The 23610-nt window shown below is 39.5% G+C and overlaps 1 protein-coding gene across 1 annotated transcript; it reads left to right on the forward strand.

Annotated features, from left to right (window-relative positions):
- The first annotated feature begins 8784 nt into the window (after positions 1 to 8784).
- On the forward strand, positions 8785 to 23215 carry LOC105929899 (nuclear GTPase SLIP-GC). Its single transcript, XM_036148280.1, has 24 exons — positions 8785 to 8890; positions 9774 to 9813; positions 9898 to 9979; positions 10677 to 10789; positions 10986 to 11030; positions 11151 to 11189; positions 11559 to 11583; positions 11692 to 11775; positions 12432 to 12525; positions 12812 to 13028; positions 13122 to 13352; positions 13880 to 14080; positions 14162 to 14337; positions 14485 to 14578; positions 16156 to 16243; positions 16353 to 16474; positions 19353 to 19529; positions 19644 to 19801; positions 20150 to 20267; positions 20663 to 20771; positions 20862 to 20995; positions 21143 to 21224; positions 21301 to 21379; positions 21464 to 23215. Exons 3-23 carry the CDS (start codon positions 9913 to 9915, stop codon positions 21360 to 21362), a joined length of 2436 nt encoding a protein of 811 aa, XP_036004173.1. The 5' UTR covers positions 8785 to 8890; positions 9774 to 9813; positions 9898 to 9912; the 3' UTR covers positions 21363 to 21379; positions 21464 to 23215.
- The last annotated feature ends 395 nt before the right edge of the window (positions 23216 to 23610 follow it).

The following is a 23610-nucleotide window of genomic DNA, read 5'->3' on the forward strand; positions in this document are numbered from 1 at the left end:
GACAACCTGGCACTGATGTCTGGTCTCAGCAGTTTATATGGAGGTGGATTCAGGTGAAACTGGTCAGAGAGGTGATTGCAGGAGGGGTGGAGTTAGGCAGGTGTGCAGAGTAAGTAATTAGACCAGACATCAGTGCTGAGGCTCAAAACAAGACCAGATCAGAAACCAAACTTAAAACAATAACTGTAAAAGAAGCCTCAAAACTCACACTAAGACACAAACCAAAACTAAGACAGAACTCCAACTATGACAGAACCTAAAACACAAATAAACCAAAAAGCAGGGAAAAACTAACTTCAACCAAGTCATAAACAGGAACCAAGACAGAATATTACAGAGCCCCCCCCCCCCCCCCCCCCCCCCTCAAGGGCGGATACCAGACGCCCTCCAAAGTCCAAAGAAAACAAAACAAAAGTCAGACCGGGCGGGTGGAGGGGGCTACAGGTTGGAGAGCCAGAGTCAGAAAAAGAACACAACAACAAAAGGCACAAGTCAAAAACAAAAAACAACCCTCAAAGAGCGAATCCCAACAATACAGAGTCCAAACAGTCTAAGTGACTGAATGTCTGGCGGTCGTCCCGGAGGGCGGCCGCGGCGTGACAGGTTCTCCGGCGGGCGGCCCCGGCGAGCCAGCACCCTCGTAGGCCGGTGGCGGACCAGCACCCTCGGAGCCCAACGCCTGGGGAGGGAGAGAGCAGAACCTGGCGCTGGACTAAAAGCTGGGGACGGCGCCGGAATAAAGGCTACGGACGGCGCCTGGCTACGGGCTAAGGAAGGAGCCTGGCTACAAGCGGCTGAAGAGGAAGCCTGGCTACAGGCTGCTAAGGAAGGAGCCTGGATACAGGCTGCTAAGGAGGAAGCCGGGCTACAGGCTGCTAGCGGGCCCGGGCTACAGGCTTCAGGCGGCCCTGGGCTACAGGCCTCAGGAAGTGTCAGTCCTTTAGAAACAAAAAGTCTCAGAATGACTCTCTGAGCAGTCTCTGGGAGTGACAACCAGTATAGGTACTCCGAAAGCTGGCTGACAGTAAGAGAGTCTACAGGCTGGAAACTCCGGGGAACCTTGGAGACCTTGGAGCCACCATGGGACCTCTGCTGCTTGGCTCCCCTACGAGGCGCTAAGGGACGACCAAGACGTCGCGGAACCCGAAGACACCTGCGCCCTCTACCGTCTTGGTGGAACACTTGGTTTCCAGAGCCCCCTTGGGTCGACGCGTCACGGACCGACGGCGGACCCTCCTGGGTCGACGTGTCCGTGTTTGCCCGGAAAAAAAAGCCTCAGTGTTTGACGGGTGGTGTGGATGACAGAACACTTCTAAAGAAAAAACATACAAATTTAAATCAAAGACTTTTAAAAACATTTTAACACCCTGTCGAAACTCTGTTAGAAAGAACTTTCGCACTGAATTTTCTCTACAAAAGTAACTAAACGGTGAGGCCAGCTTTATAAAGAATATTTGAAGTTGTTTTAAAAGTTTTGTGGGGGTGGGCGCGCCCGTGGCGGAGCGGTAAGCGCGAACCATATTAGGAGGCCTTTAGTCTTTGATGCGGTTGGCCTGGGATTGACTCCGGCCTGTGTCGCTTTGCCGCCTGTCTTCCTCCCTCTTCCACCCTCTTCCTGTCAGCTAACTGTCAATAAAACACGTGCCACTAGAGCTGCAAAGAAAAAAAAGTTTTGGGGGAAAAAAATAAATGTAGTAGCAATTAGTTTACCCATTCCTCAAACTGTGACAACTATTCATCGTTTGTTAATTCTGTACTGGTATTTCACCTTTCAGGTTCTGCTCCGTAGTACAATAAATATATGTGTGTAATAAATATTGCGTGTACACTGTGCTTATCATCCTCAGAGTGGAGGTGCAGTGGCACGAAAACACTGAACTCTGAAAACAAAAGACTTTAAAGAAACAGGTCTAATATGAACAAAAGCTTTACCCATATTTTCCATATCATAATCAGAAAATAAGTCCATTTGAACTATTGTTTGGCTGACCTTCAGATTTGGGGATGGGGCTTTAATTTAGACCCCTCCCCTCCACTTTTCTATGTGATCATGATAATGAGGATGATCTTTAAATTTTATTACATTTAGTTTTTCCATTTTTACACTTCTAAGTTTTTTTTCTGTTCTCCCTTGATGAAATTTATGTTTGAACCTACCTTCCTCGTTCCGTTATGACGCTCCTGTGGAAAGGTAAAACATGGCTGATGTTTGGAGTGCTTGTCTTTTGGTTTTTACTTATATTACCCACATATTGCATTTATACAATTTTATCTTCTTTATTTTATTACACACTTGTTTGTTTTCTATTGCCTAGCGAATCAATAAAAACATATAAGGCAGTGAGGAGCGGAAGAGTCAATACAAAAGTATGTTAAAGGACTGTTAGAATGGCCCTTAGAGGCTGGCTTAAGCAGGAGACTTGAGGCAGAGAAAAGGTGCACCCACTGGGTATTTATTGTCCAACAGTGGCAAACAGGTCACAGGAGCAGCCACAATCACACTAGCGTCTTACAAGAAGCCTTTTATAGATCACCAACTCCTCCCATTAACCAGATCTACCATTAAACAGGGGAAACACCCTCACACTCTAACTTACAAACACTAACAATTGTTAAATTCCTAAAATACTACAACAACCAAAATACAGTTTACTTGTAATGAACAGAGGCAGCGGACCCAGAATTCAGCCAGACCAGCAGAGGTTTGTTCAAAGGAAAGGCTCTTTAATAACAAAATAAAAAAACAAACAGGAAAAAATCCAAAAGAGACCGTCGAACCAAAAGACGGTATAAAAATAGACAGACGAGCAGGGCAGACAAGGCAGGAACAGGCAGGACTGAATGGCACAGGTTTTTGGAGAAACAGGGGGTCAAAAATCCAAAAGCAAACCAACATACAGAAATTTGCAGGAGGCGACTCACCTACACTCAACATGACAACCTGGCACTGATGTCTGGTCTCAGCAGTTTATATGGAGGTGGATTCAGGTGAAACTGGTCAGAGAGGTGATTGCAGGAGGGGTGGAGTTAGGCAGGTGTGCAGAGTAAGTAATTAGACCAGACATCAGTGCTGAGGCTCAAAACAAGACCAGATCAGAAACCAAACTTAAAACAATAACTGTAAAAGAAGCCTCAAAACTCACACTAAGACACAAACCAAAACTAAGACAGAACTCCAACTATGACAGAACCTAAAACACAAATAAACCAAAAAGCAGGGAAAAACTCACTTCAACCAAATCATAAACAGGAACCAAGACAGAATATTACAGAGCCCCCCCCCCCCCCTCAAGGGCGGATACCAGACGCCCTCCAAAGTCCAAAGAAAACAAAACAAAAGTCAGACCGGGCGGGTGGAGGGGGCTACAGGTTGGAGAGCCAGAGTCAGAAAAAGAACACAACAACAAAAGGCACAAGTCAAAAACAAAAAACAACCCTCAAAGAGCGAATCCCAACAATACAGAGTCCAAACAGTCTAAGTGACTGAATGTCTGGCGGTCGTCCCGGAGGGCGGCCGCGGCGTGACAGGTTCTCCGGCGGGCGGCCCCGGCGAGCCAGCACCCTCGTAGGCCGGTGGCGGACCAGCACCCTCGGAGCCCAACGCCTGGGGAGGGAGAGAGCAGAACCTGGCGCTGGACTAAAAGCTGGGGACGGCGCCGGAATAAAGGCTACGGACGGCGCCTGGCTACGGGCTAAGGAAGGAGCCTGGCTACAAGCGGCTGAAGAGGAAGCCTGGCTACAGGCTGCTAAGGAAGGAGCCTGGCTACAGGCTGCTAAGGAGGAAGCCGGGCTACAGGCTGCTAAGGAGGAAGCCGGGCTACAGGCTGCTAAGGAGGAAGCCGGGCTACAGGCTGCTAGCGGGCCCGGGCTACAGGCTTCAGGCGGCCCTGGGCTACAGGCCTCAGGAAGTGTCAGTCCTTTAGAAACAAAAAGTCTCAGAATGACTCTCTGAGCAGTCTCTGGGAGTGACAACCAGGTACTCCGAAAGCTGGCTGACAGTAAGAGAGTCTACAGGCTGGAAACTCCGGGGAACCTTGGAGACCTTGGAGCCACCATGGGACCTCTGCTGCTTGGCTCCCCTACGAGGCGCTAAGGGACGACCAAGACGTCGCGGAACCCGAAGACACCTGCGCCCTCTACCGTCTTGGTGGAACACTTGGTTTCCAGAGCCCCCTTGGGTCGACGCGTCACGGACCGACGGCGGACCCTCCTGGGTCGACGTGTCCGTGTTTGCCCGGAAAAAAAAGCCTCAGTGTTTGACAGGTGGTGTGGATGACAGAACACTTCTAAAGAAAAAACATACAAATTTAAATCAAAGACTTTTAAAAACATTTTAACACCCTGTCGAAACCCTGTTAGAAAGAACTTTCGCACTGAATTTTCTCTACAAAAGTAACTAAACGGTGAGGCCAGCTTTATAAAGAATATTTGAAGTTGTTTTAAAAGTTTTGTGGGGGTGGGCGCGCCCGTGGCGGAGCGGTTAGCGCGAACCATATTAGGAGGCCTTTAGTCTTTGATGCGGTTGGCCTGGGATTGACTCCGGCCTGTGTCGCTTTGCCGCCTGTCTTCCTCCCTCTTCCACCCTCTTCCTGTCAGCTAACTGTCAATAAAACACGTGCCACTAGAGCTGCAAAGAAAAAAAAAGTTTTGGGGGAAAAAATAAATGTAGTAGCAATTAGTTTACCCATTCCTCAAACCGTGACAACTATTCATCGTTTGTTAATTCTGTACTGGTATTTCACCTTTCAGGTTCTGCTCCGTAGTACAATAAATATATGTGTGTAATAAATATTGCGTGTACACTGTGCTTATCATCCTCAGAGTGGAGGTGCAGTGGCACGAAAACACTGAACTCTGAAAACAAAAGACTTCAAAGAAACAGGTCTAATATGAACAAAAGCTTTACCCATATTTTCCATATCATAATCAGAAAATAAGTCTATTTGAACTATTGTTTGGCTGACCTTCAGATTTGGGGATGGGGCTTTAATTTAGACCCCTCCCCTCCACTTTTCTATGTGATCATGATAATGAGGATGATCTTTAAATTTTATTACATTTAGTTTTTCCATTTTTACACTTCTAAGTTTTTTTTCTGTTCTCCCTTGATGAAATTTATGTTTAAACCTACCTTCCTCGTTCCGTAATGACGCTCCTGTGGAAAGGTAAAACATGGCTGATGTTTGGAGTGCTTGTCTTTTGGTTTTTACTTATATTACCCACATATTGCATTTATACAATTTTATCTTCTTTATTTTATTACACACTTGTTTGTTTTCTATTGCCTAGCGAATCAATAAAAACATATAAGGCAGTGAGGAGCGGAAGAGTCAATACAAAAGTATGTTAAAGGACTGTTAGAATGGCCCTTAGAGGCTGGCTTTAGCAGGAGACTTGAGGCAGAGAAAAGGTGCACCCACTGGGTATTTATTGTCCAACAGTGGCAAACAGGTCACAGGAGCAGCCACAATCACACTAGCGTCTTACAAGAAGCCTTTTATAGATCACCAACTCCTCCCATTAACCAGATCTACCATTAAACAGGGGAAACACCCTCACACTCTAACTTACAAACACTAACAAATAATATAGCTAAAACATTATACTTTATTTAACAAACATCATCATCTATAAATATCTCAGAACATTTCTGTCTAAATTCCTAAAATACTACAACAACCAAAATACAGTTTACTTGTAATGAACAGAGGCAGCGGACCCAGAATTCAGCCAGACCAGCAGAGGTTTGTTCAAAGGAAAGGCTCTTTAATAACAAAATAAAAAAACAAACAGGAAAAAATCCAAAAGAGACCGTCGAACCAAAAGACGGTATAAAAATAGACAGACGAGCAGGGCAGACAAGGCAGGAACAGGCAGGACTGAATGGCACAGGTTTTTGGAGAAACAGGGGGTCAAAAATCCAAAAGCAAACCAACATACAGAAATTTGCAGGAGGCGACTCACCTACACTCAACATGACAACCTGGCACTGATGTCTGGTCTCAGCAGTTTATATGGAGGTGGATTCAGGTGAAACTGGTCAGAGAGGTGATTGCAGGAGGGGTGGAGTTAGGCAGGTGTGCAGAGTAAGTAATTAGACCAGACATCAGTGCTGAGGCTCAAAACAAGACCAGATCAGAAACCAAACTTAAAACAATAACTGTAAAAGAAGCCTCAAAACTCACACTAAGACACAAACCAAAACTAAGACAGAACTCCAACTATGACAGAACCTAAAACACAAATAAACCAAAAAGCAGGGAAAAACTCACTTCAACCAAATCATAAGCAGGAACCAAGACAGAGTATTACAGAGCCCCCCAGCCCCCCCCCCCCCCCCCCCCTCAAGGGCGGATACCAGACGCCCTCCAAAGTCCAAAGAAAACAAAACAAAAGTCAGACCGGGCGGGTGGAGGGGGCTACAGGTTGGAGAGCCAGAGTCAGAAAAAGAACTCAACAACAAAAGGCACAAGTCAAAAACAAAAAACAACCCTCAAAGAGCGAATCCCAACAATACAGAGTCCAAACAGTCTAAGTGACTGAATGTCTGGCGGTCGTCCCGGAGGGCGGCCGCGGCGTGACAGGTTCTCCGGCGGGCGGCCCCGGCGTGACAGGTTCTCCGGCGGGCGGCCCCGGCGTGACAGGTTCTCCGGCGGGCGGCCCCGGCGAGCCAGCACCCTCGTAGGCCGGTGGCGGACCAGCACCCTCGGAGCCCAACGCCTGGGGAGGGAGAGAGCAGAACCTGGCGCTGGACTAAAAGCTGGGGACGGCGCCGGAATAAAGGCTACGGACGGCGCCTGGCTACGGGCTAAGGAAGGAGCCTGGCTACAAGCGGCTGAAGAGGAAGCCTGGCTACAGGCTGCTAAGGAGGAAGCCTGGCTACAGGCTGCTAAGGAGGAAGCCGGGCTACAGGCTGCTAGCGGGCCCGGGCTACAGGCTTCAGGCGGCCCTGGGCTACAGGCCTCAGGAAGTGTCAGTCCTTTAGAAACAAAAAGTCTCAGAATGACTCTCTGAGCAGTCTCTGGGAGTGACAACCAGTATAGGTACTCCGAAAGCTGGCTGACAGTAAGAGAGTCTACAGGCTGGAAACTCCGGGGAACCTTGGAGACCTTGGAGCCACCATGGGACCTCTGCTGCTTGGCTCCCCTACGAGGCGCTAAGGGACGACCAAGACGTCGCGGAACCCGAAGACACCTGCGCCCTCTACCGTCTTGGTGGAACACTTGGTTTCCAGAGCCCCCTTGGGTCGACGCGTCACGGACCGACGGCGGACCCTCCTGGGTCGACGTGTCCGTGTTTGCCCGGAAAAAAAAGCCTCAGTGTTTGACGGGTGGTGTGGATGACAGAACACTTCTAAAGAAAAAACATACAAATTTAAATCAAAGACTTTTAAAAACATTTTAACACCCTGTCGAAACTCTGTTAGAAAGAACTTTCGCACTGAATTTTCTCTACAAAAGTAACTAAACGGTGAGGCCAGCTTTATAAAGAATATTTGAAGTTGTTTTAAAAGTTTTGTGGGGGTGGGCGCGCCCGTGGCGGAGCGGTTAGCGCGAACCATATTAGGAGGCCTTTAGTCTTTGATGCGGTTGGCCTGGGATTGACTCCGGCCTGTGTCGCTTTGCCGCCTGTCTTCCTCCCTCTTCCACCCTCTTCCTGTCAGCTAACTGTCAATAAAACACGTGCCACTAGAGCTGCAAAGAAAAAAAAGTTTTGGGGGAAAAAATAAATGTAGTAGCAATTAGTTTACCCATTCCTCAAACTGTGACAACTATTCATCGTTTGTTAATTCTGTACTGGTATTTCACCTTTCAGGTTCTGCTCCGTAGTACAATAAATATATGTGTGTAATAAATATTGCGTGTACACTGTGCTTATCATCCTCAGAGTGGAGGTGCAGTGGCACGAAAACACTGAACTCTGAAAACAAAAGACTTTAAAGAAACAGGTCTAATATGAACAAAAGCTTTACCCATATTTTCCATATCATAATCAGAAAATAAGTCCATTTGAACTATTGTTTGGCTGACCTTCAGATTTGGGGATGGGGCTTTAATTTAGACCCCTCCCCTCCACTTTTCTATGTGATCATGATAATGAGGATGATCTTTAAATTTTATTACATTTAGTTTTTCCATTTTTACACTTCTAAGTTTTTTTTCTGTTCTCCCTTGATGAAATTTATGTTTGAACCTACCTTCCTCGTTCCGTTATGACGCTCCTGTGGAAAGGTAAAACATGGCTGATGTTTGGAGTGCTTGTCTTTTGGTTTTTACTTATATTACCCACATATTGCATTTATACAATTTTATCTTCTTTATTTTATTACACACTTGTTTGTTTTCTATTGCCTAGCGATTATGATAATGAAATAATGTATGACAACCAAACGGGTTAAATGTAATGAGAGATTATGTAAGTTTATGTTAAGTGCTTATGCAGCTTTGTGAGATCTATATGCTCTCTTCACAATCTGCCCTTCTGGTTATTAATAAGATTTATTGCATTGCACAGAAAAGGAAGTCTGTGCAGGGACCTGGAGATTGAGGAAACAGAAATGTAGCAAGGAAGAGAACTGCTAGTGGTGTTTCTTTTCACTTAAGAAAAGGGAGTTACTGCAGAAATAAACCACAGTTCTTTCCAGGTGGTTTCTCATTTTCACAACCTCTTCTTCCTCTCAAGCTGTTTAATAATGAGCCAATCCTCTCTGTCTGATAAACTTTGTACCGCCCTCCTAGTTATCTGATACCCTTCTGCTATTCCCAGTTCCGTGTGTAACGGCTTGACACTGTGCGATCACTCATCATTTTGTATCTCAAAGCCTGCAGTGTAGTTCCTATCACATTTTTCTTTTTGCTTCTCCAGCAGCTGCTCTGTATGTCTAAAACAGGTAGGATTTGGGTTTTTTATGTAGACAGTAAAATGTTCCATATGTACATGCCTTGCTATACTTAAGTGTGCCAGTGGTTTTACAGATTTTGCAGAAGATCAGTGGTTGGGGTGGTATGCTTGGTATTTCTGTCGGATGTGGGTTTTTGTTTTATATAGAAACAAAGAAGTGTTGTTTTGCAGTTGGGCTAATAAGGGCTTCGCTTAAAACCAGAGAATATTGGATTTTCCAATAGTGTTGTCAAATATTAAAGATATTTTTTAATTTAAGTTTAAAATATATAAAAGAAGCAGAACTGGAAAGTAATAGATTTCATTAAACCTTTAACTTCTGCTACTAATCATCACAGAAAAAGAAAGAAAACTGCACAAACATACAAAACATACGTGGCTGTCAATCCATCTTTACTACTCTGGTTCATTAGATTGTTATTCTCCAAAGTTTTTAAAGCATGGACTTTTGCAAATTTTTTTATTCAATTTGATAAGGTCCTCCTGTACATCTAGCAACAAGACTGCTTCAAGATTTCAGGCATGATGTCTTGATTTTTTTTTTCTTCCATGTTCACAATCAGTGTTTCTCTTGTTTCAACCAGGGTTGACTGAAGTAAGAGAATATAGGGATAAATAAGAACGCACTGCACATTTCACTTTTTCAAAGTGACGTGCCCAACACTGTATGTCACATTGTAGCTCATTGTGGAATCTGTGTGTTATAACTTGCCAGTCCTTATTTTCTGAACTAACTCACCTTTCCCTGAGACGCCACACCGCCTTTTCCAAGTTTCACTTTCTGACACTTTCTATGCAAACCTCTGTGGACTCCACTTTAACTTTGTCAAACAGCTTGTTCAGTGTTTGACATTTTTTCTCTTCCATTCCAGCTGACTGAACTGTTTCTAGCATAATTTTCTTTATTGCAAGGTGAGCTTTTCAATTTGATTTAAACCAATACACATATGAGATCATATCATTAATGACATTAAAACATTGCAATTTATCTTTCAGTCTCTTCTCTTGGTCATGGATGATTTTGTTTGTGACAAACTAAATGAGTGGCGCCTGAGTGAGTTGATAGACACATTTAAAGGTAAAGTATTACACAGCATGACTGTTTCTATACAAAAAGCAATAGTGCCAGTGAATGTATATGTCCTGCTTCCACAGATATATAGCTTCAGCTAGTTTTAAACACAGTATATACCAACACCTGTAACCTGAGCTGCATAAAAAGGTTTGATTGAAACACAGTTTTGTAAAAATCTGGCACAAAATAAACATGTTACTATGCATGTGAAACTGAATTTATATTTGTAGTTACTGTCATAGAAAAAAGTGCAAAGAAGTTTAAAACACTTCAGGTTTGCTGTGGTAGCATTAAACACACATGGATTTGCAAATGCCAGTAAAAGATAACACTGACTATCTCTTAAAAATATTACAACATTCATGTTTATAGCAGAAAGTTAAAGATGACAGTGAACTTGTTGCTTCCTAAGGAATCAAGTCAAAAGTTACTTCAGTAATGTATCACTGTTAAGTTGTCTGATGGCTCATAGAAAAAGAAGCCATGTTGTTCTTCTTCTTAGGACAATATAGTGCCTCCAGGAGGACAAAAGTAAAACTTTTTTTTAATTCCATTTGAAATTCAAAAGCTTAACAATTTAATGTCAGACAACCTTTACATGAGAAAATATCAGCACCATAAACTCCTCAAGCCTTTATAAAACAGATTTTAACATGATAACTGCATGACTGAGATTTATTGCAATATGATTTTATTCCAGATGAAGGCATTGACTCTGAAAGTCTTTATGAGCTCAAGGATGAACACATTGATAAGTTGATTCCAAAAATGGGACCGAACTTAAAATTCAAAAGGAGACTCAACCTGTTGAAGGTAATGTCCTGTGTAATAATCATCATTTGTGTGAATAAATCCTTTCGCATATATTTATTATTAGAATTGTAAAATATTTTTAAATTATAATTATTATATACAAATAAGTTAAATATGTCATTAACATTAAGAGTTGTAGGGAATTCATACTTAATAAATGTCCTATTTTGCGTCAACAAAAATTATTCGTCACTAGAAGGAACAAAACACAAATCAGAGAATGCATCATGTTCCACCACAGGTGAGTTATGCATATCTTTTTACTGGTTTAATATAAAACATTATGTCCAAAGAGTTATGATATAGCTGCTTAGTTTTCGTGTTTGGTTATAAGCTTTCACCAGGAGCATTTTGTTTGCAGGGTCAACAGGAGGGTGAAGAAGCTACTGGTATGACTGAGGTGAGAAAGAAAAGCCTTAGATCCCTGCTTTAAAGCACCAAACTTTCCTGAGACACTGCTAGTTGGGTGAAGAAATGTTACATTTAATATTGTTTACTGAAAAAAGAATAATAATAATAATGAAGTTGTTGTTGGTAAGCTTTTTGAGTCATTTGATTTGCGGTGCATATTTTATCTTGCATAGCATGAAATCACAAGTGTGTTATGATTTTGCTGTAGAACATTTATTTTACCATGTAGTTGAAAAACTATTGGTATAAGGAAAACACGTTAGCTATAAAATAAACTTTTTTTTTAGTCTCTCAAATTTTTATTTTTATACTGGAAAAACATTTACAAATACAATCAAACTTTTCTGTTCATTTTCAGGTTCTCCCAACTACAAGTGATACAGGTGAGAAATACCACACCCTAGTCAAGACCTTCTCATGTGCATTGCTCTTATGAAGTGAAAGCAAATGAGAAACCCAGTCTTCTAACTCTTTTTGCATTATAAAACTAGGAAAGAGAAAACTTGACCCACTGTGCGAGTCTAGCAAAGGACAACCAGCAGTGAAAAGGAAGCGTGATACAAATTCTGTCAAAGGTATTTCTTTTCATAAACATTCAAACAACAAAAATACAGTTTAGTTCCTTCTTATGTTTTTCTTTTAATTGTAAAGCTGTTTGAGGAAGGATTTGATTTAGATTCATACATTAGTGATATTAATGTTTCTAATCCATGTGGATTTTCACATTTTATTGACATACTCAATTTACAAATCCCCAGATGCTATGGCAGTCACCTGCAGAACAGGAGATGCACTTGAAATGTAAAGGCTACAGACAGCTATCATTTAGACCCAAGCCTACAAGACTTCTGTTTCCTGACCTAAAAACAGTATATGTAGGTTCAGGATGTGTTCAGACAATTAAGGCAACTGAAAACATGGGTCTTTAGAGAAGTAAAAGCTAATATGTATGTATAATATATCTATATTTGATAGCTTTGAAATTATCTAGTTAAAGAATTTAAACATAGCCTTTTATAAAGACTAAAATGTTTTTTTCAGTGAATATAACTGTGATTATAATTGTTTTGAAAAATTTCCAAAGCAATTTTTTTCTACAAAAATGTTTTTATATTTTTTACTTTATGTTAGATTAACAAGATGATTTCCGTATGTGTCATCAGTTTACACTCCTTGGGTGTGCATTTTGTCTCTCTGGCTTTAGATTTATGTTTATTTGTTTTAAAAACAGAAACAAGGATATTACATTCTGTGAAAAGCACAATGGGAAATGTTCTTGCCAAACTAAACAATCAAGAAGACACAAATCTCAATATGTTCTTGAAGTAAGTACATTTTGTGTTTTAAATTTTTCTTGGTTTCTTTTTAACTGGGGACAAAAATTAGACAAATCTTGTAGTGGATTTTTCTAAGTACTGTTTTGCATATACTTACAGAGTATTAATAAATTGTTGTAATTGTGCATGAACTCACTGGTATTTCCTTTTACATTTAAAATCATAGGAACAAAGCCATAAATAAACTACTTAGACTCTTCAAATTCAAAGTATCAAATGCAATTCTGACATTTTTTAAAGATGTATGAATCAACAATGACAAAATTCTCAACAGGACTAAAATAAAGAATCTGGAGATAGAAAAGAAGGAGCTGGTTGGTGTCTTTGGTAAAACTGGAGCTGGGAAGACATCTTTGATAAATGCTGTAATTGGAGAGAAGAATCTTTTGCCGTCTGGAAGGGGTAAAGCCTGCACCTCAGCCATGATTAAAGTTGAGGCTAACAAGCGCAATGAAAAATATGAAGCAGAAATTGAATTCATTTCACCAGAGGTAACTCAAAATTCAGTTTATAGAAATTTTATGAAAATTTAACTACTGTTACCATGCAGGTTACTTGAATAATTACTTCTGTTAATTCTTTAGGAGTGGGAAGATGAGTTGGGCTCACTGCTTCATACAATTGAACAAGTAATTCCAGAAAGTCACAACAATGATGAGTGTGATATAGATGATACTGACGCTAGAGACAAGCTGACAGCTGTTTACGGAGAGGAATGGACAGAAAAATCTTGTGAACAACTCATGGAGCCCAAGTACTTCAGAGAAATTCCTGAATTTCTTTCATCAACACAGAAAAGTTTGCCTTCTAAATCAGTAAGATACAGTGATTATGTAAATGATAGTGTTTCTTGTTGTGTGAGAGAAAATATAACGGTGAATATATTTTTGACATTCATCATAACATAGTGAACCAGAATAATTTTCTGACTGACTGAATCCATGTCAATCAAATTTCTGATGAGTTGTTTTGGTCTCCTTTAAAGACATATGTCTGGAATAAGAAACCTGAAAACAGAACCAAACATAATACATAGCCATTTAGTTTAGGGTAATAACAAAGTTAATTAGATTTCTATTTGAAAGAAAGATCTTTGGACAACTTAAAACAATGCATTAGAAGGGTTTTGTGTACATAAAATATTTTTACCAAAATAATTGTTGTTTTTAGAGTGACCGCAAAAACCTCTCTTATCTGTCTGGAGAATATATATATATATATATATATATATATATATATATATATATATATATATATATATATATATATATATATATATATATATATATATATATATATAATATAGGTATTATAAATTTTTGATTGGTGTTTCACATTGCAGGCTAAGGACCTATCTGAGTCTATTATGAAGTACACTAGAAATGGCACCAAAGACAAACAGAAAGAAAAGGGATGGTATTGGCCAATTGTGAAGAGTGTGACTGTCCGGGTACCAAATAATAACTTGCTTCAGCATGTCACACTGGTGGACCTTCCTGGAAATGGAGACCGAAATAAGAGCAGAGACACAATGTGGAAAGAGGTGATATTACTGTTTTTTCCCTCTCAACCTGCAATCCTCTGAACACTTTTTGAAAATAATTGTATTATTTTATTTATTTAGATTGTTGGAAACTGCTCTGCAGTCTGGGTTGTCACTGAAATGAACCGACCAGTAGCAGAAAAAGAACCCTGGGAGATTCTGAGAGAAATTAGCAGCCAGCTTGGAAACGGGGGAGAGTGTCGACACATTCACTTTATCTGCACCAAGTCTGATGACATGGATGATTTACATGAATAGTGAGTTCACAGCTATGCTAAAACTATACTGCTAAATAAAACTCAAAGAGACCATAGATGGTCCATTTACATTACATTTGTGTTGTTTATTAATTGCAGACTCTTGAGTTGGTTATGATCACGACGATCTATTTTTTTTTCTTTCAGCAATAAAGCTGATGCTCAGGACTTGATACTCAAAACAAACCAGGAAACCAAAGCAATTGTGAACGAAGAATTGAACAAAGAGACCAAGCTTAAGGTGAGTCAGAATATGTTACACCACATTTGTCTACAAAAAGAAATATACCTAATTACATTGATTTATCTTACCTAGAAACAGAGGCGATTCTGGAGTCTGTGGGGGCCCCAAGCAAAAAATCCTAGGGGGCCCTACCGACCAGTGTTCATCACCATTATGCTAGGCTATAAATAATCTGACACCAACGAAAAATGTATTAAATAAAACCTTTTTTTTTATTCCAAATGTTCTAAACATGAACAACCGTGTTATTTTGGAAAATATAAAAGAATAAAAGTAAAGAATAAATTAATAAATTAAAATGAATGTATAATAAAATAAAAAAACAGTAATTCCTGTCCTGTTGGTGGTGGACGTTGCCGGAACTGATAACAAAAACAAAAACAGGGTATACTTTGTGATAAAGAATTTACAGGGCATGCTATATGTTATCAATTAAAGTAAAATGTATTGAATTATTAAACTCACAGTTATCAGTGTCATAACATAGAATGGGTGCTTGATATGCCTCTGGTGTCTCTTCCTGCTCATCATGACAACCAACAGGGTGAGTGGCCACTATCCCACTGCAGGTGGATGTTGCTGGAACTGATATGACAAAAAAACAACAGGGTATATTATCCTAAATAATCTTTTCAGAGCATGTCACATGTTATCGATTGAAGTAAAATATATTGAACTCACAGTCATCAGTATCATAACTTGGAATGGGTGCTCGATGTGCCTCTGGTGTCTCTTCCTGCTCTTCATGACAACCAACAGGTTGAGTGGCCACTATCCCATTGGATGTGGATGTTGCTGGAACTATAATATGACAAAGAAATTGTGCCATAAATAATCTTTACAATTAGCAATTAAACAGTTACAGTTAACAATTCAAGTGGAACACTGGACTTACGGTTTTCATCAGCATTTGGTAGGGGCACTTTATCCGTCTGCTTTGTTAGAAATTTAAGCAATGATCCTGAGGAGAGATATGAAAGATTTTGTTAAAAATGTTTAATTGTTCTCCTTGGGCATAGCTTTCATTATTCATTGCTATCATAGCATTCACTTAACACTATAGCTGCTGTCTCCCCGTTAGAAGACAAAGTAGCATCATTTCAATGACAGCAGTCATTTACTGTTAATGTTATGCTTAAATCATTATCTGCTCCACTTACCACTGTCTTTCTTTCTTTTTGCTTCTTCTTCTTTTTTCTTCTTCTTCTTCTCGCTACCAGATGGATAGCTCCTCTTCATTTTCCTTCAGCTTAGTTACTTAATTGCTTTCAAATTTACTGAACGATAGGCCTACAAACGTCACCCGTTCGCTAGGCTACGTTCATTTTCATTAAGGGAAGTTATCCACCTGGGCTGGGCTGGGCTGGATTTTGACTGGGCAAAGCCAATGTCAATCAACATTCCATCCAATCGGAACTTTTATATGCAGTTGTGCATCTCCTCAGTCACTATAGCGTTGCCACTTCATGCTCGCCTACCGGGTATACAGTAGCTGGCTCTCGGGGGCCCCCCAGTGGCTCGGGGCTCCAAGCAGTTGCTTGGTTTGCCTGTTGACAAGGTGCGCCTCTGCCTAGAAACACTTCAGTGATGAATGTTTACAAGTGTTCACAGTGAGCTCAAAAGACTTTTTCAGAGGGGAATATCTAAGTCCAGAAAACACTGGTAGGTTGTTCCCATACAGTATGTGTGAAACCTATTTAATATATAAAGGTTCAGCAGAACTGCACACTATTGGATTTGTCATAATATAAACATAATTTTGTTTTCACAGAAATACCCAGGCTGCAGGAATTTTTGCAAAATCTCAATGACTGTCAATCTGAGACATCAAACTATGTGTCTGGAGCTCATGGCATCCTCTCTTTGATTCATGGGGCCAACTCAAGAAGAGATGTAAGAATGAGAAATTAAAAAATTTTCACCATCTTAAGATGTTTTAACAGTTTATCAAGAAATCAGTCCTTCAGAGCAAATAAAATACTGTATTCACTTATAGTGAAATTTAGAGATATACTAAAATCAATAAGTTGAATATTATTTGAAGTAACATTGTTATTGCATCTTACATCTGGAGGTCTTCTTCAAATGTAACTAGTCACCCACCAGCGTCTGTATAAACCCGTCTGAGGATATGCTGAGGATGATAAACTGCAATTTTCTTTGCAGTTAAAATATTTAATATATTTAGACTCAGATACAATATGAATCTTACACCAAGTCTTATACATTTTGCCTAGATAGATGTTGCCAAGTTATACAGCAGGACACTTTTTCCAATATTGTTCCAGATAAACTTTTTTTAGTATTAAGCACACTACCACTCAAAAGTTTGAGGTAACTTAAAAATATCCACACGGCACAATTGCTTTCAATTAGGATAACAGTAAATTAGTCAGAAATGCAGTCCAGAGACCTTGTCAAAGTGTAAAGTACAGAAAACTGGACCCAAGATTTGAATCACTGGTCAGTGATGTTTAAAGACTTTATTTAAGAGCAGGAAACAGAGCTCAGCTTCTCGAGGCGCAATAGCTCACTCTCTGTCTGGTAATCCCCTGAGGCAGAGACAACAGGTAAGTTATCAGTGGTTGGTTCACGGGTAATAATGAGGAGGACTGGACCACTAACCTGAAAGCGGGTAGCAGAGCCAGGTGAGTCGGCAGAAAGGCAGGCGGACTGATCTAGGGGTGGAGGTCTGTTTGCAGTCGAACAAGCAGGGGATCCGTTAAGGGCTTTCCAAGAACAGTATCCAGGGGAGGTCCAGGTTCGGTGATCAGAGAGGCAAAGATCCAGCAGTGGTACAAACAGGGAAATCCAAGAGTCTTGATCCAGGTCCGGTCCAGGTTCTGTAACTTACAGGCTCAGAGGTAGCAAGGATTAGGCAGGTTCGGTTCTCACAGTCGGAACGAGATCGGATAACGGGAAGGCAGTCCAAGACAGGCAGATTCAGATGTCCAGAGACAGAACGGGTCAGGTTTCCAGGCAGGCAGACAGAATCAGAACAGGCAGGCTCGGTAACAGAAGGCAGGATCGTGATGGGACGGGACAGGCAGGCAAAACACAGAACGCTGGAACGCTTGCACGGACGGCTTGAGACAATTTAGTACTGGTATATGATCTGTACAGGGATTATATGGAGGTGAGAAAAGGTGGAACGCGTGAGAACTAATTGCAGCGAGGGTGGAGTTGAGCAGGTGTGCTGAATTGAGGGTAAGAACTGCACCAGTGCTGAGATTGTCACACAAAGTTGTATTCTGTCAATAATGGTGTGGCCAACACAGTCACCAGGGAGTCTCATTTATGAAACATTGCATAGAATCTATACTAAAAGTGTATGTATGCCAAAAAAAACAACGAAAATGGGGTACCCCAGGGATTGCTGCAAAGCCATGGACAATGCAGACGACTGTTCCTTGTGGCTCTACGCTTCTTCAGGAGGAGTGAATGCTGCTTGTCGAGACTTCATGCAATCTACTAGGTTTCCTTAGATAGGAAACTTTTTGATCAATCTGTATGATTTGATTGAATTTGACTTTGTGAAGTGCCTTGAGATGACATGTTTCATGAATTTGCACTATATAAATAAAATTGAATTGGATTGAATTGTATTGATCAATAGAACCATGGGCACACACACCAGCATGCAACTTTTCTTTATAGATTCTTTATAGATTTGAACGGAGCATTGACAGGAGGGGTGGAGGTGATGGAGCTTTGGGGAGGTGCTGCTTTCGAATCTTGCTAGCTCTCCAACATTATGAACTATAGCTTTAAAATAACTTGTTTGTTGTTTTAAATGTCAGAAGATATCCTCACGTAGGTGGGCTCCATATTGAAATAGCTCTGAGGCTGTGCATCCAGATCAACAATCTGAGAAGGGAGGGAGAACACAACCCTATTGAGCTTTTGTGGGAGCAGCTTGAACTTAGGGTGCGAAAGAAGTGCCCTTTAATCCCACTCGTGGGAGTTCCTTGAGGAAGTAGTAGTGACATGTTTGCCAAGTTTGTCTGTCAGAACGTTGGTTGGTTTTGACATTTTGGAATTTGGCTCAGCCCTTCCACTACGACAGGACAGTGCCAGGACTGGGTAAATACACCTCTTGTTGCACTAAACTTTTTTACTCCATCATGATACACTGAAATCGGGGACATTTCCGAGGACAGCTTTTGCCAGGGACAGGTCATCTAAAACAGGGACTGTCCCCAGACATCAGGGATGTGTGGATTTTAGGATGTTTTCACCTAATCATCTACAGGAAGCAGCAGCCATTTCAGTTGAATAGAAATGTGACCCACCATACTGACAATTAAATTGTATATACAATGTAAATATTTCATATAAACAATTGCAAAAAAAGATTTGTACTGGTATTTAGTTTGTTCTTTATACAGTTATCTAGTTTGTACTAATTTTAAATATGAAACAGAAAATATTTTTAACAAAATCAGGATATGTTAGGAAGCATTGTTGACTTTATAGTTTATCTAGTAATGCTTTAGATAATCATACGAGCGAGACACCAGAATTGACAAAGATTTCTGGATAGCTGTTGAAATGTTTTCAAAAAACAAATGAGTTATGTTCCAGTTGCCTTTGATATAAGCATGTGTGCTGTTGGGCCTTTCACAATTTTTTCGTTCTCAAATAGCATTTTGAAAAATCAAAAGTCTGACTACTAGGTTAGTTGGAATCGTTCGAAGGTACTAAATTAAAATAGATTTGGAGATGTTGCATTTGGAGAAGTCTAAAACAATTGCTGACATTGTTTTTCTAGGATGGCGGAAATGAGGATGTGTGTGTAACCCTTGAAAATAATTTAAGTTTTCAAATTGAATCAATAAAACATGAAATGAACTATATCAAAGCACAATTTGAAAAATGCCTTCAAGAAGGAGTTGAGAGATCCAAAAGCTCATGCGAAGACATCTTGGAATCTGCCCTAAATCCCAAGGTATGTTTTCTGATAGTAGTAAGGAAGTACATTTTAAAATGTATGTGAATATATAATATTTTTATAGCTGTTTGTATTGATTTTATTTCTGTTTCTTTAATGTGATTTCCTCAGAGAAAGAGTGGTTGTCGGGGTTTTCATAAACAACTGAAAAAAGCTGTAGAAAATGGCGGCATCTGCAAACCTAAAAAGGGGAAAGAAATCAACCTCAACATGAAATTAACTTCCTCTCTGACTGACAGCATTGATGAGGAATTCAGAAACACTTTTCCGTAAGAACTTTATAAGCACATAGAGGGCTTGTTCAAATACAATGCCGTGCCGAAGTATAAATACATCTTAAACTTAATTTTTTTGGATTAGAACTACAAATATATACACTTGTACTTTCTAACAACAAATGCTATTGTGATTTTATGAGACAAAAACAAACAAGAATACTAATATTGTATTGAAGGAATTCATGTTTTCAATTACTTTTACATGTGGAATGGCAATAATGGAGCATTTACAAAGGCCCCTTTTTTGTACACTATTAAACTGCATAGCAATGCAAAATAGTGTCAGCGTATTTGATAATTTAAATTCTGATCTACTGTCTGGTTTTAAAATTGTTTCAGAAATGAAGGAAAATCTGGTCCATTCAAAGGAGTGATAAATAAGTTCACACTTGACACTGAAGGACTAAAACAGAAGTACGAAGAATTGGAGCTGCAGCTGGTATTTCTCAAGTCAGAGGTAACTAATGAGAAATAATACATTTTCTGAAATTAAATTAATTCCATCCTTACATTTTTTTACTCGCTTTGTCCCTTATGGGGTCACGAGGAGTGCTGGTGCCTATCTCCAGGGTTCAATGGGCGAGAGGCGGGGTACACACTGGACAGGTCGCCAGTCTGTCGCAGGGCACACAGAGACCACTGCACCACTGTGCAGCCCTTAAATTAATTCACGCCAGCTAAAATTAAAATTTGACAATGAAAATGAAGAAATTAATAATCAAATATAACTTGATGGGCTAACATTGTCTGACAATGTAGAGGAAGACACCTTTATTGGCATGATAGTAAAACTATTCTTAAAGGTACTGAAATTACTTCTTATTTATCTGCTTGTTTTTATATTTCTCTCAGGAAGACCGTCTTAAGACAGACATGAGAAAAGATATTCGGAAGCAGAAAAAAATTGTCTACAGGAGTCTAACAAAAACAGTTGAGGAAGCCATGCAAAACTGCTACAAAAGTGAGAAAATGATTAAGTCATTAAAATGCAGCACATATATTTCTGGTTATTGTTTCTTAACACCTAAGATTTCATTGTTCTGCTTTCCAGAAGCAGCAGTTTTTACAGGAGAAGGTACACTGCAGAACATGCGGGACACTATAGGGGAACATGTACATGCATCAAAGAACACCATGTTTGAAGATGCTAAAAACAACATGATGAAACTACTGCAAGATTTGATGGTTTGTTTTTTCTAATAAAATATATTACAATTACTTTACATTTTTACAATCATATCACAACACTCCTCTATGTTACAATATCCATATTATGATTCATACAATGCTGTGGAAAAAATCCAGTTTTTTGTTTCTTTAATGCCAAATCAGGAGGAAGTCCTGGGAAGACTGGAGAAAACCATGAAAGAATCTATTGAGCTCTCACTCAGGACTGATGAGCACTCACTTCTAGGTACTGTTAGCTCTTATAATAAAGTATTTTGTTTGTTTTTTTCTCCCAAAAGCAATAATTAAAATTGCTTTCTTAGATGTTTCCTCAGAGCTTAAGAAGGTCCAAAAACTCTACAATGAGCTACGGAAAAGCAGTTAAGACGGAACATTTTTGAGGTAAAGAACAAAATCTATGAATGGCATTTTGTGGATTGTTGCAAACAAAATTTTCAGTTCTATTTATGGCTTTTTATTCAACAGCTGTGCTTAATGCATCTACATCCTTAAACATGAGAAACTTCAGGAAAACAATTTAAATGATGTAATCATAATTTGCTACTATGTTATATCATGTTGTCTGGATTATTGTCATTTTTTCAAGCCTATTCTTCCTTTTTTTTCTTTGTTCATTGGAAATTTAGAAAATGATAATAGAAGTGCAAATCAGTCAAGTTTAATCCAAAAGTGTCTTTACTCAGGACTATATGCAGAACTATAGGAAAAAGACGAGACATTGCATTTTTTGATATTTTTCTTTGTGCTTTAGTAAAATGTGAGCAAATATTGCTGATTTTATGTAGATGTTGACCTAAATATAATATTATTTTCTTATACTAAAAGTTGTTTACACAAAGCCTTAGCATTTCTTGAAGAAAGCCTCCTAAAGCTCTTTTTCACCCCCATTTGGTAATCTCTCTACTCCTAGCGGACTTTAGGATAGATTTTAAGGTCCTGCTGTTTGCTTTCCAGACCATCAGCGGCCTTCCTCCGGCCTACTTGACTCGACTTTTAACAGTTCACCCCACAACAGGGCCTTGCACTCATCTGAGCATGTAACTCTATAAGTCCCAAAGACCAGATAGCAAAAACGGGGGAATGGTAGCTTTGCTGTTTTTGCTCCCACGCTCCAGGAGCTCCTTGCCAACTGCGTTCCACTGAGCAATGAGTTTTTAAATCACATCTAAAAACTCGGCTGTTTAGATGGCCGTTTGATGCATCGTTATTGTTTAGGTGTAGTTCATGTGACACTTATCTGGATGTGTTCCAGATAATATATTTTCATTTTTATATTCACTTATATTACTTTTTAAAGTCTTGTTATATCGTTTTTAGTCTTTTAATAGTGATACGATGTATTTTATTATCTCGTTTTCTTTTCTGTTTCAACTTGTTGTATTACTCCAGATATGAGCACTGACAGAATTGTTGGAAAAATGTGATAAAAATCAACATTGATTGTACCAAATATTTCAAATGCAATGATCAATTAAAGGGAATTTTCAAAAGAAAGGGTTAACCTTTTCTCTGATATTTGAGGTTACATGCAAAATGCAAATGGTTATAAAAAAAGTGATTATGTTTTCCTTGCTTCTAAAGAAAACTACTCACTTTCTAATTATACTTTCTATACATCTGTAAACCTAGTACATGTGTGTGCTTTGGTATCCTGTAATGTAACTCTATATAATAATCAAAATGATATAAATTTATATGTCAAATTGTTGTTTTTTTTACTTGGTGTTGGCAATTTTCCAAAGTTTATTAGATGTGGTGTCATTGTGAAATTAGAAACTAAGTTTGTAGTTACCCTTTCTTCTGTCGAGAAATATATATATCAACAAAAAAGTCAAATGTGATACATTAGGATTTCTTTTTCTTTTTTGCCTGTTTTATTTGTTGAAAAAAATAAGATAATACCACTTATTACACTTCAGGTAATACGTGTTTTAGAATAAGGATGTCTTTTTTTTTGTTTTTTAGACATTTACAGCTATTAGGATCATCCTAAACAATCCTGATTTGTGCTGCAGCTGGTTGCAAAAAGGAACATTATATTGAATAAAGAAAACTGCATTAATTACAAAGCAGGTACTGGTAAATATTGTTTTAAATGCATATCTTGTAAAACTTCACATTTTGTTACTTCACAAAAACCAATATGTAATACGATTTATTTGGATTTGTGTGATTCAGCAATGCAAAGCATAGTTTTTTTTTCACTAATAAAATTGAAAGGTACCTCTATATTCGTCCATTTTTTTCTCTGAAACCTCTAAGAAATACAATACAACTAATTGCCAATAAATGTCTCCTACTTGTTTAAAAGAACAATTAGCAACATTTCACCACTAGGCGGTGCTTGAGCATTGTCTGTAGACCAAAACAAGCTGTAACCCGGCCCCTCCTTTCCCTTCTTAACCTCCTGCTATGTGCATTGTTGTAATGGATAAATCCACATCAAAATAGCCTCACCTGTTGGAGGAACCTTTCTAGTGAAGAAGTAACTAACTTGATAATGCTGATAGCAACATAACAATTTGATCTACTAGATGTGCTCCGCCATATTTCTCCAACTCTGCACTGCCCTGGCGGGAGCATTTTAGGTTAGGGACGAGCTTAGCCCTGAG

Source organism: Fundulus heteroclitus, chromosome 16 (genome assembly GCF_011125445.2).
Source record: "Fundulus heteroclitus isolate FHET01 chromosome 16, MU-UCD_Fhet_4.1, whole genome shotgun sequence".
Classification (NCBI taxonomy): Eukaryota; Metazoa; Chordata; class Actinopteri; order Cyprinodontiformes; family Fundulidae; genus Fundulus; species Fundulus heteroclitus.